The 16408-nt window shown below is 37.7% G+C and overlaps 1 protein-coding gene across 1 annotated transcript in view; it reads right to left on the bottom strand.

Annotated features, from left to right (window-relative positions):
• Positions 1-638: 638 nt before the first annotated feature.
• LOC127528746 (uncharacterized) overlaps positions 639-16408 on the bottom strand; it is an 88628-nt gene continuing 72858 nt past the window's right edge. The window contains exons 3-6 of the mRNA XM_051929465.1: positions 8067-8198; positions 1040-1153; positions 898-926; positions 639-749 (exon numbers count right to left, since the gene is read on the bottom strand). Of these exons, the coding sequence (XP_051785425.1) occupies positions 639-749; positions 898-926; positions 1040-1153; positions 8067-8198 (386 nt within the window). The remainder of the gene's footprint in view (positions 750-897; positions 927-1039; positions 1154-8066; positions 8199-16408) is intronic.

Genomic DNA, 16408 nt, shown 5'->3' with positions numbered 1-16408 from the left:
ATGTAATAACATTCTTTTCTGATTGAAAATAAATTTAATATTTTTGGTTTTGTTTCCCAGAGGTAAAATAATGCTAAGCAGGTTAAATGTACTTCATGCCATCCAGTTCCAAAATACATAGAATAACTTCAGTCCCTAAGAAAGTCATTTTTTGCACTGAAGAAAAGAAGGTCAATTTTCTGCTCCAAAGATAATGGGTCACCAGCTTCCAGCTCAAAACAAAGTGGGTTACTTTCTTCTCCAAATAGACAGAAGAGATGATTGGACCTAATTTGTTCAGCTTATGGTTACAATATTATAACAAATGTAATTTTTTGGCACCTTTTCATCTGGAACAGTTGCTGCAGATGTGTCAGCTCATACTTGAATAACACTTTTGGTAATGGTGGACCTGCATTTTTTAAGTCATTTATTGTCCATTCTGGAATGCAGAAGGGGGTAGTACAGCTGGTGTTCTACATGCATGCTAAGGGGCAATGCCTACATTGTCCTACAACGCATGCGGGGCCGCCCTTATTAAAGCTAATGTATGCCCCTCAAAACTAGCTCCTGATTGTTTTCTGGCCTCAAAGAGGATGTAGCAGGAGACGATGATCTACTTGTTGGAGAATGAAAGCAAGCAGAATGTGGTTCATGTCTTACTGAACTAATTCCACCTTGGTCTTTCCATCACTGAGAATGTAGTACATGAAGTCATCATGGTTCAAGTCACGTGTTATAGTAATTCTTTTAAAGCTATAACGGAAAATCTAGGAATAGAATGAGGGTATGGAGAAACAGAAGATTCTTTTTGATCATATCCTGCATATGGTTGTGAAGAGATTGGGTGTTTTCTCTCAGGTAAATACTGGAACAGATACAGTTGAAAATCATCCATAATGGAAATTTAATGCTTACCCTTGTAATGAGTGGGTCTAGAATACAAACTAGAGAATGATACAGGATAAACGGAAAAATTATTCAATTGCTGCTTGCGAATTTCAAATAAATAGGTGAATTTTGTTTTTAAAACAGTGACATTTGAACTTTTTTTTCTCACTGCCCAATTTTGACTTTTTTGAGTCATCCTGGTGTGGTCCCCCATGGAGAATCGCCACAGGTGGTGGGGAGTCCCCTTGGGGAATCATTGCCAAAAGTCTTATAAACCATCTTTCTTAAAAAAAAAAAAAAAAAATTTTAATTATAATCCATTTGTGAAATATTAACTCCATGACTACCATACCGATGTGGCCTGTTTATAACAGGCAACTGAAAGAATACAATATACAATATTATAGACTGTTTCTCTGCATAATCTTAGTTAGTAATTCTGACATTTCCTTTGGCTTGTGTGAGCATTAAGTTGAAAATGTAAAAACTGACAACACAAAAAAACATTTAAATGTAATTAATTCCGAAATACATTATCAAGGTAGAAACATCATTGATTGTTAACTGGTTAATTTTAGCTTTAGTGGGAGATACTCTGTCACTGTGTATAGAGTATACCATTAGTGTTTAAACACAAAGAAGAAGGTGTGAGTCATACAAACACTAACACTTATGAGATATGAAACTGATGGTTTATGATATATCAAGGACTGTTTTGATCTACAGTATAAATCTAGGCATTTCATTTCTGACAGACAGTGTGGTGTAGTAGCTAAGGCACTAGACACTAAACCACAAGACGGATGGTTCACATCCCACCTGTGACTCACTGTGTCACCTCAAGCAAGTCACTTAACCTGCACGTGTTGCAAGCATACAAAATATTTGTAAACAGCTGTAATGTATCTGGTTTTATAAGCTGCCTTGAATAAAGGTGTCAGGTATATTATATAAAAAAGTACAAATTATTTAAATAAATACTGTTTGGAATATTAATTGATTTTGAAATATTTTCACAGAATAAATAGCTCAAAACCTACAGGATAAATATTGCTAAAGGGAATGCACTGTACATCTCCATGAATGCCCTTTCATTTCAGTTCTTTTTTTAACTTAACAATTGCTTCTTTTGAAAGCAGCAAGCATGTATCATTCTTCAGATGAAACAATACAAACTGAGTTCTCCTGTGAGACCTTAATAAATAACCAAGGACTTACTTTATCTTGCAAAGCAAAGATCAATAAAACATCAGGAAAAGTACATAAAGTACACTTACTGAAATTGCTTCCTTTTTTTTACTAAAATCAGCATAAAATCATTTATTACTGGACTTTTTCATAGTTAATTCTTTCCCAAGGCAGATGAAAAAGATGTGAGGCTGTTTGATAACAATGTAACAAGATGTTTGAGTATAAAGAATGACAATGAATGAAACATTCGTTTTCATCTATTGAGCAGTTTTATAAGATAAATGAACCACTTTCATTACAAATAGATTTTTGATTCTTGTATTCATTAATGCAAAATGTAGCTTCTATTAGTGCTTGAATATACACAATATCTTGAGTTAATTGGTGTTTTTAAAAAATTCTCTTCTATAGAACTTTCAAGAAGGTCATATATCATTCTCAGATAAACAATTAGATCCAACTATTTAAACCTGGTGAAACATTATTTCCTGAGTGCAAGTGTTTATTTGTCAGGCTTTTGCAAAATCTGTTAAAATTATCCCTCTTTAGAAATTTACCTCTCATCTTTGGTCCAGACTGTTCGATTTATTCTTGCAAGTTGGCTTATCTTGAATCCTTTACCATTAACTTAAGAATAATTAACACCTTGTGAGGACATGCAATGGATACAGAGCTTCAGAAATAGGAAAGTGTTTATTGTTAACGTTCTAGTATATAGAAGCACAGGATATTTAGCACAAGTTGAACTGAAGCTTCAGCTATGCTTAAAAATACAGTTTGCACTTTAAGAACCGCAGTATGTTTTTATGAAACTTATATAAAAGTCTAATGCAATGAAATATGCAAGTTGTTAAAACTTGTTAATTTTTGTTTAATCAAATAATTTTTGTTCAAGTACCACAATAGTTTCAAACTTTACCTTTGTGGAAGCAGCCCAGACACAGACAGCCGGACACGTTCAAATCACCCACAACACGTTTATTATACATTCTACTATTTACACCTGTGCACCACAACCCCAAAGTCCAGGCCAACTCTTCAAATGCCTTTTCCTTCAGGCCTTCTTGCCTTCTCCAAGACCTTGTCCTTCCTTCTCTCCCGACTCCAGCCCACGAATGGACGGAAGCGGCCCCTTTTATAATCACCCGGATGTGCTCCAGGTGCCTCCCGACAATCTTCCACCGGCATTCCCCAGTGTGGTGGAAGTGCCGGCTGTGCACCCGGAAGCACTTTGGGTGTCCCCGATCCTCTTCCCCCCAGCACTTCCGGGTGTGGCAGAAGTGTTGAGGTCCAGAGCTCCTTAGGCATTGGGGTGCCCCCTGGCAGTGACCATGGGCCCCTACAGGGTTGAGCTTCAAAGCTCTGTACCCGTGGTCCCCATAGCCACAAGGGGGGTCGCCCCCACGTGGTCTGGGGGAGGCATAAGCCCCCCTCCGGGGCGACCCAGCCACCTGTGACACCTTTAAGGCCAAAATAGACTAAACAAACACCTCTTAACTATTAAACCTCCATCTGAAAAGTATTCAGTGAATGTGTTAGAATGTAGATAACAGAAATACATTAAATAATAGCATGTATAAACACTCAGTACTTATATCCGTAGAGACATTGATTTCTTTAGATTGACAATTACATATCATATTACCTGTTAACTCTACAATTACCAAAGCCTACGAAAAAACTCGTAATCCCAATTAAATCTGCTCGCACTTCTCCGTCAGTGTCTTTTGTGTTGTAAATGTGTCGATCAACACAAGCAGCAAGCAGCCTGCTATCTCATCCCCCACCAACACAGAAAGAGCAGAAAGTTCTCTCAGCTCAAGTCTTTTTACCTGCATGTGAGTTGCCAGGAGTTGTATAGGGTAAATAATATATTGTTATTTAGAATTCATGCATGTCATGTGTGTTCCATGTCTACAACAATCTACGTAAACACATCATTAAAACGAACATTTTTCATGTTTTAGTAATAATTGACAAAATGTAGACATGAAATGCTTAATGTGTGAAGCCTGAAGTCCAAATATCAAATAAACACTTTTCACAAAAGGTACAAGTATAACAAAACAAGTGCACTTTTATTCAAGAATGTAACTTTTTATTCAAGAATATAAAAGAACTTGCATTAGGGTGCGACATTGACACACCCTTAATACTAATGCTTTGGTGGCACAGCAGAAAGAACTGCTGACTGGTAATCAAAAGATTGCTGGTTCGATTCTCCATTTTGAGAAGTGAAGTGCTCTTATTCTTACTATTATAGGATAAAAACATACATTTGATTTGAGTCTATAACAGCCGGTGAAAATTTAAGGTACTTGTAAAGGTTAGCGTTTTTTTTTTTATATTCAGATTTATTCTCTCAGTCACGTTCACACTCGCCCTGATCTGGCGCTGCTGTTTTCAAATAAAGACATGCTATAAGCAGAGGTGAACTCAGATGAGGACAAGGGTTCTACATCAGAGAAAGAGAACAGAAGCCCTCCCCACAAGAAACATCCACTCACATATAAGAACAACACACCTGCACCAAGGCATAAAGGCGAAAGATGGCACCATTTGGATGAAGCAACAGGTCGGGCATCATCTTACCAGTCAATCTACCCCACACCTGTCCTTCAACGAAACAGCATGGCTTACAGAGCTTGCCAAGGTATCATGCAAAGTCCAGTTTGTGATTATGTTTTGTGATGGTCTTTATATGAAAACCATGTATATGTTACACATATAAAAGCCAGATCAAATGTTATTTACCCATATTTATTTACTTATCTTCCTACACCGTAAAGTCACAAGTAGACTGCAGATCTTCCTCTGTTTGATCGACACAGGCATTCTCACAAAGTACATGTGTACTGAAGTGACTTTAGCTGCAGGTGAAAGCTCCAAGCAGTTGTTACGGTTCTGCCTTTGTCCAGATATGGTTTCATAAGCTTTATGACCTTAGTCTCAGAAAGTCTTTCTCCCATGGGGCAACTGGGATCTTTTCCTGAATAAGATCAAACACAGTTGCGTAGGGTGCAACAGTAGCTTACACCTGCAGCTGAAGTCACTTCAGTGACTCTTCAGACTGGATTAAAATGTAAAACCAACTGGTATTCCTTCATATTGGCAGGCAGATCTTTCCACAGTCCAGGGGCCCTGAAGCAAAAGGCTCTATTTCCTCCAGCAGTTTCATGTATGTCCACAGTTTTTATTAGAACTCCTTTTAGTGTCTGTAATGTATATTTTGGAGTACTTGTTACTAAAGTTATATAGTTAAAAAAACATTTAAAGTTTTAATTGGAAGAAGGATGACTTCGAGATCAGCCTAAACCTTTAAGCCTGGATCATATTCAGCGGCGGATCGCATATAGGCACTGTGGAACTGCAGCACCCCCTATTTCCACTTGATATTATCGATAACATTTAATATAATGAGTCCTTTTTTCTTTAATTCTTTCTTTATACTTGTACAATATATAATCCTTAAGCTTAATGTCAGTAGCCATCCCCCAGTTTATGAAAAAGATACAAAAATCTTTGTATGGAACTGTGCGCTTCATAGTTCCAGTGGCGTGTTTGGCAGTTGTGCGCATGCGCACATAGGAAGCTGCACGTGAGGCTGCGAGGGAGAGAGAGCACTGTCGCTCCCGCAGTGCCGACCCTGGCGTGCTGGTGGAAGGTAGTGATTTTTTTTCAGTCCGCGTGTGTTGTGCTTAAAAACCGTGTACCATATTCTTGAATGTGATAAAGTGTAGAATTAGATTATTATCCTGCTTCCAGCTATTCTATTTGATTCATTTTTTTTTCGGTTTCTGAATAAATTTTCTTTTTACACATGTTTGTTTCCTTTTACACAATTTTAAAACAAAGGCTAAAAATTTTTTGGAGCAGCACCCCCACTAATTTTAGCTATGAACCGCCACTGATCATATTTGTATTAGATCTTCTATCCATATTTTGAATTTGAATAGCTTATGAATACTGTGCTGTAGTTTTCAAATATGCTTGGAAAAAATTAATAAAAATGAATAAATTACTTTTTTGCATTGTGCATTGAGACATAATATATTAATTTTCCATTATTTCTTAGATGGGTACAGTAGGTCTTAATGCTGTATTGGGAGTACTAAAGAAGAAATTAGTGTTAAGATAACACCTAAGCTGCATGCTACTATGCAGTCTCTGTGAATTAAAAATTTAGTGTCTTGTTACTGTTTTTACTATTCTTACTGATCAAGAAAATTTGTTCTTCTATGTACTAAGAGAAAATATTGTTTCATGCAATGCATCAGCTCATTACGGCAATTAACTAAGTCATAACACAAATAAAGTATCATTATGATTGATCCTCGTATAAAATGAAAAGGTAATAGTCCCATATGGAGCCCTGAAGGCCACAATATCTTTAGAATGTAATGATGGAGTATTGTCATGTACTGACATAAAATTGTTTAGATAATAATGAACTAAGTCCTGCAAGAACACTGCTTGATATGTCAACTCACATTTCAAGTGTTAATATGCAATAGTTACCATAGAATTCACATGTTATTCACAGCCTGAGCTAAGGCAGGCTATGCAACATGACTAATGTTAAAACCAGACTGAAACATTTTCGTATACTATATGTTATAAGTTATAGTCAGTCAGTCAGCCCATCATCCAACCCACTGTATTCCAACACAGGGCCACGGGGGTCCGCTGGAGCCAATCCCAGCCAGCACAGGGCCAAGGCAAGAATAAATCCCTGGCAGGTCGCACACACACACACCAAGCACACACTAGGGACAATTTAGCCAATGCACCTAATAGGTTATAGTGGTTTGCAATAATTGAGACTATTAAACATATTTGGTTTTGATCAGGTTTGTTAATTGCATGCCATAATAAACCATTATGATAGATAGATAGATAGATAGATAGATAGATAGATAGATAGATAGATAGATAGATAGATAGATAGATAGATAGATAGATAGATAGATAGATAGATAGATAGATAGATATCTATGGTCTGAACACACACCAGAATGACGAAAAAGGAAGAAAATAAAAAGAAAAAATAATATGTGCCTTGGCAGTCACAGTCCCAGTGAGGACTTATACAGGTGTTCATAATGGCAGTCAGTTTTTTTTAATTCTCTCCTTTGCTACTACCTCCAGAGTGCATCCATAATGGCTTAACCTTTTAATTAGCTTTTCATTCAGTTGGTCTCTCTTGAAGTGACGTTACCTACCCTGCATACCACAGTGTAGAAAATAATTGCAATGGACCTCCACATACTTGCAGTAGTGCACCTCCTCTACATTCACTCCCTGAATGGTAGCTGGACATAGAGACTCTTTGGAGCAGTTAAAGTCAATAAACAGTGCGTAAGTTTTTCTGATGTTAAATTGCAGACAATTCTTTCGGAAACCAAGAAACAAAGTATTCCACCTGACACCTATACTCTGACTCGTCCCCCTTATTGATATACCCCATAAATGCAGAATCATCTGAGATTTCTGTAATGACATGACCTGTGGTTATATTTATTACCTGTGGTGTACAGAATAAAGAGAAAAGGAGACAGGTCAGGGGACTTAAGGACAGACTGGATATGTGGAAGAAGATAGCACAAAATTGGTCAGCAAGGGCCTCAAGAATTCAAGGAATGATTACATCTGGTCTGGTTGCTTGTCTTGTCAGCTTATTTAGTTGTTTCCTCACTTGGTCTTCAGTTATGGACAACCCATACTGATCATTACAGAGTTGGATTTATCACTGGTCATTCCAATTGAAATAGTAGAATTTGGTGATATAGTAGAGATGGGGGGGGGGGGGGGGGGGGTATGGGGGCGGCTGGTCATTTGAAGAAGGTGGCAGTGAGAGGAAAAGTCTATTTAAAAATTGGTGTGGGACATTGCCTTTGTCCACATCTCCTTCAGGCACCTTAGCCCTGGATTGCTTGCATCAAGTAATTATGCCCAGTCCATTTCGGACATCTTTCGTGTTGTTCTGAGTAAGTTTTCTATTTTACCTTTGTAAGTTTCCTTTCCTTCACTCAGGTTTTTCTTCAGCACTTGCTGTGCATTCTTTAGAGACTCTTTGTCACTGGATTTGCTCTCTTTTTCTCTTTCAGGAGTCTTTTTAGCTTCTTGATAAACCAGGGCTTGAGGTTTGGAAAGCATCATTTAAAGGCATCTTTAACATTTGAATACAGCAGTTCCAGCTTCTAATTTCCTTGAGTGGAACATAACACAAACTAATGGAAGTTTCTCATTGTTCTTTTCAAGGTCACATGGTTGAAATCACCACATATTAGACTGTAACTGCAAGGTCAGAATGAGTCATTATTAAAGTGTTGGCAGAGTGAAACATTTCTGTTGCTGAATCCCCATTTGCAGAGGGAGGAATATAAACATTAATAAGGATAATGTAACTTATCAGCCTAAATTTCAATGCCTCAATTAATAACTAGTTTTAACTATAATAGGCTCCTGTTTGCACCTTATTTACAGAGATGACCAGTGCTCTTCCTGTCATTTTTCCACACTGCACTGCATCTCTGTCTGCTTGAATAAAATGAAATCTGTCCAGGATTAAAACAGTTTCAGGTATATCAGGTTTAAGCCAGCTCTCTGTGAAACACAAAGTGCCACTGCAACATGACCTGCTATGACAGCAGGCAGTTCATCCATCATCAGCGATCAACATTGCATATTATAATGGGTGGCAGACCAGTTCAGAATCCTTGCTTTTTTTCTTGTCCCAGCACATTGCCCTTTCCATCTTTGCACAAAAAGCTCTTGCAGAGACAAGAAAACTGAAATGGTTAGACACTCATGATTGCAGCAAACGTAGCTAATTACGGGAGTATTTAATACACCCAACTTTTATTTTCTCAGCATGCCTTACATTTCCAGTTACTGGAGACATAAGGTAGCTTCCGAGTTCTTGTCCTAGACCACTTACAAGTTTGCAGCTCAGAAAGAGTAGTTGAGTTAAGTTGACATTTGGGTTTGCGCTGAGTGCAGGTCATCAGTAAATTTAAAAACCATTTAAAATCCATTTATCCGATTTCTAGTGGCTACTATTATTGAAAAGCCAAACCAAATCTAATCTTAATCAAGACTAATAACCAGCCATACGAACAACACAAAACTGGTGCAAGGAAAGTGTAGAGGAACTGCAGGAATGCTTCTCCAGTACAAATGGGATCTGCTGACATCCTCACAGTCACTGAATGAGGCCACCTATACTGTCAGCGAATATATTCAATTCTGTGAGTCTATGATCATTAAGAAAAAATCTGTCAAGGTGTACCCAAACAGTAAGCCATGGATCACTAAAGAGGTTAAAGCATTACTATTGCAAAAGCAACATGCACATCAAGAAAATAAGTTAGAAGATAAGCGAATTTTACAGCAAAGGATTAACAGGTTAATTAAACAAAATAAAAAGATGTATGGGGAAAAAATCAAGAGGTGGTTCAATGATAACAATCCAAAGCAGGTCTGGAAGGGCCTAAAAACAATTACAGGACTGTGCCCTAAAAAGAATGTGGATTTTCCAGCTGACAAAGACCACAAGCTTTTAGCTGATGAACTGAATAACTTTTATGCCAGATTTGAAACAAGTGATTTCAGCACCCAAAATACAGAAATAAAGGAAATGCTTTATAAAAACACCAGGTATTCTGCTGTGATTGGGTTCAGTTTAACTGAAGTGGAAAAAGGCTTGCGGCAGGCCAAAACAAACAGTGCAATGGGACCAGACGGCATATCAGGTCGGCTCTTAAAGTCTTGCTCTAAGCAGCTCTCCCCAGTTTTTCATTTGCTTTTTAACTGGTCTCTGACCTGTGGTATTGTACCTAATCTGTGGAAACAATCAATCATTACCCCTGTATCTAACGTTTCTAGGCCAAGCTGTTTAAATGATTACAGACCAGTGGCACTTACATCTATTCCAATGAAATGCTTTGAACACTTGGTGAAACACATTTTAATGACAGAGACAAAGTCTTTTCAAGACAACAATCAATTTGCTTATTGTGCAAACAGAAGTGTGGAAGATGCTCTGCTTGTTATCTTACATCAAATCTATACCTTTCTTGATCAGCCTGGTTCATATGTCAGAGCGCTATTTTTGGATTTTTCTTCAGCATTCAATACTATACAGCCTCATATACTGATTGGGAAATTAAACAGTATGAATGTAAACCCATTTATCACACTATGGATTCAGAACTTTCTTTTAAATCGTTCACAGACAGTTAAAGTTCAGGACACTTTTTCAATAGCCATTCATTCAAACACAGGAAGTCCACAGGGGTGTGTCTTATCACCATTACTGTTTACTCTGTACACAAGTGACCTGAGACAGAACAATGACCACTGCTCCATTATTAAGTATGTGGATGACACCATGATCATAGGATGCATATCTGGGGAGGATGAAAGCCACTATCTAAATCAAGTGGACTGTAAGGTAAACTGGTGCAACAAAAACTCTCTCACTCTGAATGTAAAAAAGACCAAAGAAATGATATTTGATTTTAAGAGACAGAAATCTGTATGTTCACCTATTGTAGTTCTGGGAGAGGAGGTAGAAATAGTGAATGAATATAAATACTTAGGAACTTACCTAGATAACAATCTTAACTGGAATACAAATACAAAAAAATTATTTTCTAAATGCAACCAGCGCTTATTTCTCCTCCATAAACTCAAAGTATTTAAAGTAGACAAGGACCTCGTGTTGTCCTTCTATCGTAGTATGATCCAGTCTGTGATCACTTTCAGTTTCATTGCCTGGTTTGATAGTCTGACAAACCAAAACTCAAAAAGCTCCAGCAGATTACGAAGTATGCAGCTAAAGTTATTGGGGCTGATGTAGATGATTTGACTAGTGTGTGTCAGAGGGCAATGCTAAAGAAACTGGAAATCATCTCAACTGATGACAGACATCCATTACATGTAGAACTAAACTTCAGTAAATCAGGAAGGATAGTTGCTTTGAAAACCCACACAAATCGCTCCTGCTGCTGCCTCGCAGTCAGGAAACCTGGGTTCGTTTCCCGGGTCCTCCCTGCATGGAATTTGCATGATCTCCCCATGTCTGCGTGGGTTTCCTCCGGGTGCTCTGGTTTCCTCCCACAGTCCAAAGACATGCAGATTAGGTGCATTGGCGACACTAAATTGTGCTTTGTGTGTGGGTGTGTGTGTGTGTGTGTGCCCTGCCCAGGATTTGTTCTTGCTTTGCACCCTGTGCTGGCCGGGATTGACTCCAGCAGACACCCGTGACCCTGTGTTAGGATATAGCGGGTTGGAAAATGACTGACTGACTGAATATTTTATATATCAGGTACAATAAAACACATTTCAGATTCAGCTTAAACACTCAAAGGTGTCTTAATGTCAATTTCTTTAGCCAAAATATATTTTAATGTTTATTCTTTTTTATTTTGGCCATTAGCGTGTTCACAGAGATGTGAGAGGTTACATTACTCATTGTTATCAGGAAATGTTTGCATGTAATTTTAGGTTTATAGATCAATAATTATTATCAGTATTATTCATAAGGTGATGTTTTTTCAATCTGACTTGGAACGAACCAGCATTCAGGCCAGTCTTACACTTAAATAAGAAAGGTTAGTCTTGTGTAACCCTTGTAAGATGTGATTAAAATGATCAACACAGTTTCTAAATTCCAGTGCAATTATATTCGCCATTGCATTATTGCAAATAATTTTTTAAATCTTTGTTTTATACATTTTTCTAAAAGAATTGATATGTATGCATCACTTGCAACCATATTTGAATAAGGGAACAAAATTACATGACACCAAAATCCTCATGCAGCTTTACTTAAATGTAAATACATTTTAAGTGTTTATTTGGTATGTTGGCTATTACTAAAAATCAATATGATTCACCATAAGTATCCACAACAAAAACAAATGTGACATCTGTATGGCCAAGTTTCTTATATTAAAAGCTGAAAATTAAATAAATAACCATGAAAAATTGTTCAGAAGTAAATAGGAGGCTAAACATCATTTAATTGTCATTGTGATTACCCATTATTTATTTTATAGTTTAAGATTTTCACTTCCTTACAGATTTCTTTAATGCATAATTAACATTTGACTTAGCACGTCTATTGACAAGCAAGATAATAATTCCCATGCATTTGTTCTTGGAAATTCAGTTAGTGCTCTTGTTCAGGCTCGAGGGGTTGTAGGGGTATGACAGATTCCTCCTGTTAGTGTCCTGACTCTTCAAGCGTATATTTCAATGAGCTCACAGCCAGAGGAAAGAAGTCCAACTGGCACTTGCAAGCAACGACCTGCTGTGGGCCACATGATCCCTTGGAGCGGAGCCACTCCTCTTCTAATTAATGTCTCCGGCTTCCAAATCAGGTCTTTACAACTACAGTTACTTTGTCTCCGTGACTGCACATCTAATCAGCTCAACTAGGGCTCATTGTCATTTAGAATAATATGCACTTGCAAAGGCACTGCAGTCCTCTGGGGGTACAGAAAGTAAAACTGTTTTTCCTCCTTACTTCTTAATTCATCTTGTTACAACTGTGAAGAAAAGGGAAAAAAAACAACCAAAACAAAATTCCCCAGCTTATTATACATTTTTAAACACTTTATTTAAAAGTAATGCTTTTTTTATTTTATTCCTGGGAGACTGTCATTTAGCATATTTACAATCTGTCTTCCTAATGCAGTTATTTTCATTCTGGGACCCTGGGACCCTTTTAGTAGACACAGTAGCTTTTATAAAATTGTCCACAGAATTCTGTGAATTACCTCTGTTGCTTTTAATGGAGTAAAAATACAGTTGTGGTTGTTCTATACTCATATATGAGTAATATTTTATTTTATCCTTAGTTTATATATATAATATAAATGTAAAACTATGCAGTAACTAGAAGCATACAAGCATGTAGCTTATGAAATTACAAATTTATTATTTTACTTCTCTCTAAAATTAAGTATATAAGATTATTTGCATTAAACCACTTTTTAAAAAAGTAATTATATAACTCAGTTTAACAGTCACACAGCAATGGAAATATTTAATGTGTTTACGTACATTTTATGTAACTTTCTCTCAAATATAATCTCAAATTTGGAAGTTTAATGTAAATTTTCAACTTCTTTTTATTTCATTGGGGTTGATCTACTAATAGTGAGTAGTGTTTCACCTTCTACAATAGAGATTTATACTGTTTGCTTAATGATTGGTCAGGTAGAAGGAGAATCAAAAGGACTGCACCAATATTACACATAGAGCATCTCATTTTAAAGTACAGAGGAGAAAAACGCATACAGACAAAACTGTAAGCATGTGTTATTTTGTCAATATTGGAGCTTTTCTGCCTAACACTCTTGCAACAATATTGTCGCTGTTTATCAATAAGACAATTGTACAGTACTTTACAACAAACCCTGTTTCAAAGGAATACTACCACAAAATTCATGTATTTATTTGTTAAGTAGCAAATATACAGTATATGTAAATGCACTGTATTTAAATTAATTGTGATTCATGGCAGAGCCAAAGGACACACTTATCTTGTGAGAATGTCTTCTATTTAGTAACATTGTAGTGAACAGGAAGAAGATGACAATCAGCAGTTTGTTCATATTAATCTGTTACCAACAGGAGTTTAGCAGAAGAAACAAGATCAAGACTGTTTATGTAAACTCCTGAAATGTAGAGTTTTTTGTTGGTTTGAGTAATTACATTTCAGAAAGCACCTGTCTGTGCAAGTTATTGCACACATGTAATATCAGGATATAATAGATCATACTTATCCATCTACTATATAATAAAATACTAAAGTCTGTCTGTCCAGTCACTTAGAGCAGTTTGATTGGTGGGTATGGCTTTGGCAACGTGATGAAAAAGGAAGTGCAAGTGTGAGATGTACTAGGAGACATAAAGACACATGCTGAGAGAGTCACTTTTAAATATGGAAAGTATAAGACAAGAAAGGAGGCAAGAAAATAATCACAGCCTCTGAGAAGCAGGCTTTAGTGGAACATGCGCAAGAGAGGAAGCGCCAGTGAACAGACATTCACACACACACAAATAATGAGGAAAGGAACTGAATGTACATGTAGGGCAAGAGATAGCAAATATTTTTAAACTATTCTATTGCCTGTCTTCAAATGGTACCATGGCTAGTTAATCTGTAAACAGTACCAGAAAACAGACCCCCTCATAGTGCATACATGTCTTGAATGTAGTATTTTGAAAAAAAGTCATGATCTAGCTTCTCCATCCATCCATCCATTTTCCATGTCCAGATCGTGGGGACAGCAGTCTGAACAAGGATGCCCAGATGTCCCTTTGCTCTGCCACCTCCTCCAACATCTCTGGTAGACCACAAAGGTGTCTCGCTCTAATTATACCAAGGTCTCCTTCTTATTGGACACATGTGAAGTACTTCCTAAGGAATGCATTCTAATCAGATGCCTGAACATCTTGCTGCAGAGGAGCTTCTGTGCTCTGAATGTCTGTGCTCCTCTCCCTATCTATAAGGCTGAGCCCAGACATGCTGTGAAGGAAGCTTATTTCTTTCACTTGTATTTGCAATCTAGTTCTTCTGGTCACTATCCAAACCATGTGAATATAAGTGAGGGCAGGCATGTAGATTGATTGGTAAATCTAGAGCTTTGCCTTTCATCTTACCTCTGTCTTCAACACAACTGAATGGTACAATGTCCCCATGACTGCAGACTCCACTCCGATCCACCTGTCAATCTCCCGCTCCCTTATTTCTCCACATGAGAACAAGAAACTGAGATACTTAAACTCCTCTGCTTGAAGCAGCACGTCATCATTAACCAGGAGAGTGCACTCCACCCTTTTCTTGCTGAGAACCATGACCTCAGATTTGGTGGTGTCGATCAGCATGCTGCAGACTGTTCCAGTGCGTGGTTGATGTCACAGCCTGATGAAGCTGGCAGCAAGCAAGACTACATCATCTGCAAAAAGCAGACTTGTCAGTTTTGCTTGATGACCTTTCACACAGTATATATCATTGAGAATCACTGATTATGTTCTGCTGTGGTTTATATTAAATGATGCAGTTCTGATTTCACTTCAAAAGAGTTTCTGTTCCTGAATATCCTCACAGTGCTGTGAATTGTACACAGTGTTGAAGTGCTGCAAGCATATATTCTTTCATACTAGACAAGCTTCTGAGAAAGAGCACACATTTGGTATAAGTTCTATTAAAACATATTTAGTTGGGTCCATAAATATTTGGACAGAGACAACTTTTTTTCTAATTTTGGTTCTGTACATTACCACAATGAATTTTAAATGAAACAACTCAGATGCAGTTGAAGTGCAGACTTTCAGCTTTAATTCAGTGGGGTGAACAAAACGACTGCATAAAAATGTGAGGCAACTAAAGCATTTTTTTAACACAATCCCTTCATTTCAGGGGCTCAAAAGTAATTGGACAATTGACTCAAATGCTATTTTATGGGCAGGTGTGGGCAAGTCTGTTGTTATGTCATTATCAATTAAGCAGATAAAAGGCCTGGAGTTGATTTGAGGTATAGTGCTTGCATGTGGAAGATTTTGCTGTGAACAGACAACATGCGGTCAAAGGAGCTCTCCATGCGGGTGAAAGAAGCCATCCATAAGCTGCGAAAACAGAAAAAACCCATCCGAGAAAGTGCTACAATATTACGAGTGGCAAAATCTACAGTTTGGTACTTCCTGAGAAAGAAAGCAAGCACTGGTGAACTCAAGCAACGCAAAAAGACCTGGACGTCCACAGAAGACAACAGTGGTGGATGATTGCAGAATCATTTCCATGGTGAAGAGAAACCCCTTCACAACAGCCAACCAAGTGAACAACACTCTCCAGGGGGTAGGCATATCAATATCCAAGTCTACCATAAAGAGAAGACTGCATGAAAGTAAATACAGAAGGTGCACTGCAAGGTACAAGCCACTCATAAGCCTCAAGAATAGAAAGGCTAGATTGGACTTTGCTAAAGAACATCTAAAAAAGCTAGCACAGTTCTGGAAAAACATTCTTTGGACAGATGAAACCAAGATCAACCACTACCAGAATGATGGCAAGAAAAAAGTATGGAGAAGGCGTGGAACAGCTCATTATCCAAAGCATACCACATCATCTGTAAAACATGGTGGAGGCAGTGTGATGGCTTGGGTGTGCATGGCTGCCAGTGGCACTGGGACACTAGTGTTTATTGATGATGTGACACAGGACAGAAGCAGCCAAACGAATTCTGAGGTGTTCAGAGACATACTGTATGCTGAAATCCAGCTAAATGCAGTAAAATTGATTGGGCGGCGTTTCATGATACAGATGGCCGAT

The sequence above is a fragment of the Erpetoichthys calabaricus genome, chromosome 7 (assembly GCF_900747795.2).
Source record: "Erpetoichthys calabaricus chromosome 7, fErpCal1.3, whole genome shotgun sequence".
Lineage (NCBI taxonomy): Eukaryota > Metazoa > Chordata > Cladistia > Polypteriformes > Polypteridae > Erpetoichthys > Erpetoichthys calabaricus.
The sequence above is the reverse complement of the archived record's forward strand: the minus strand, read 5'-3'. Positions and strand labels throughout refer to the sequence as shown.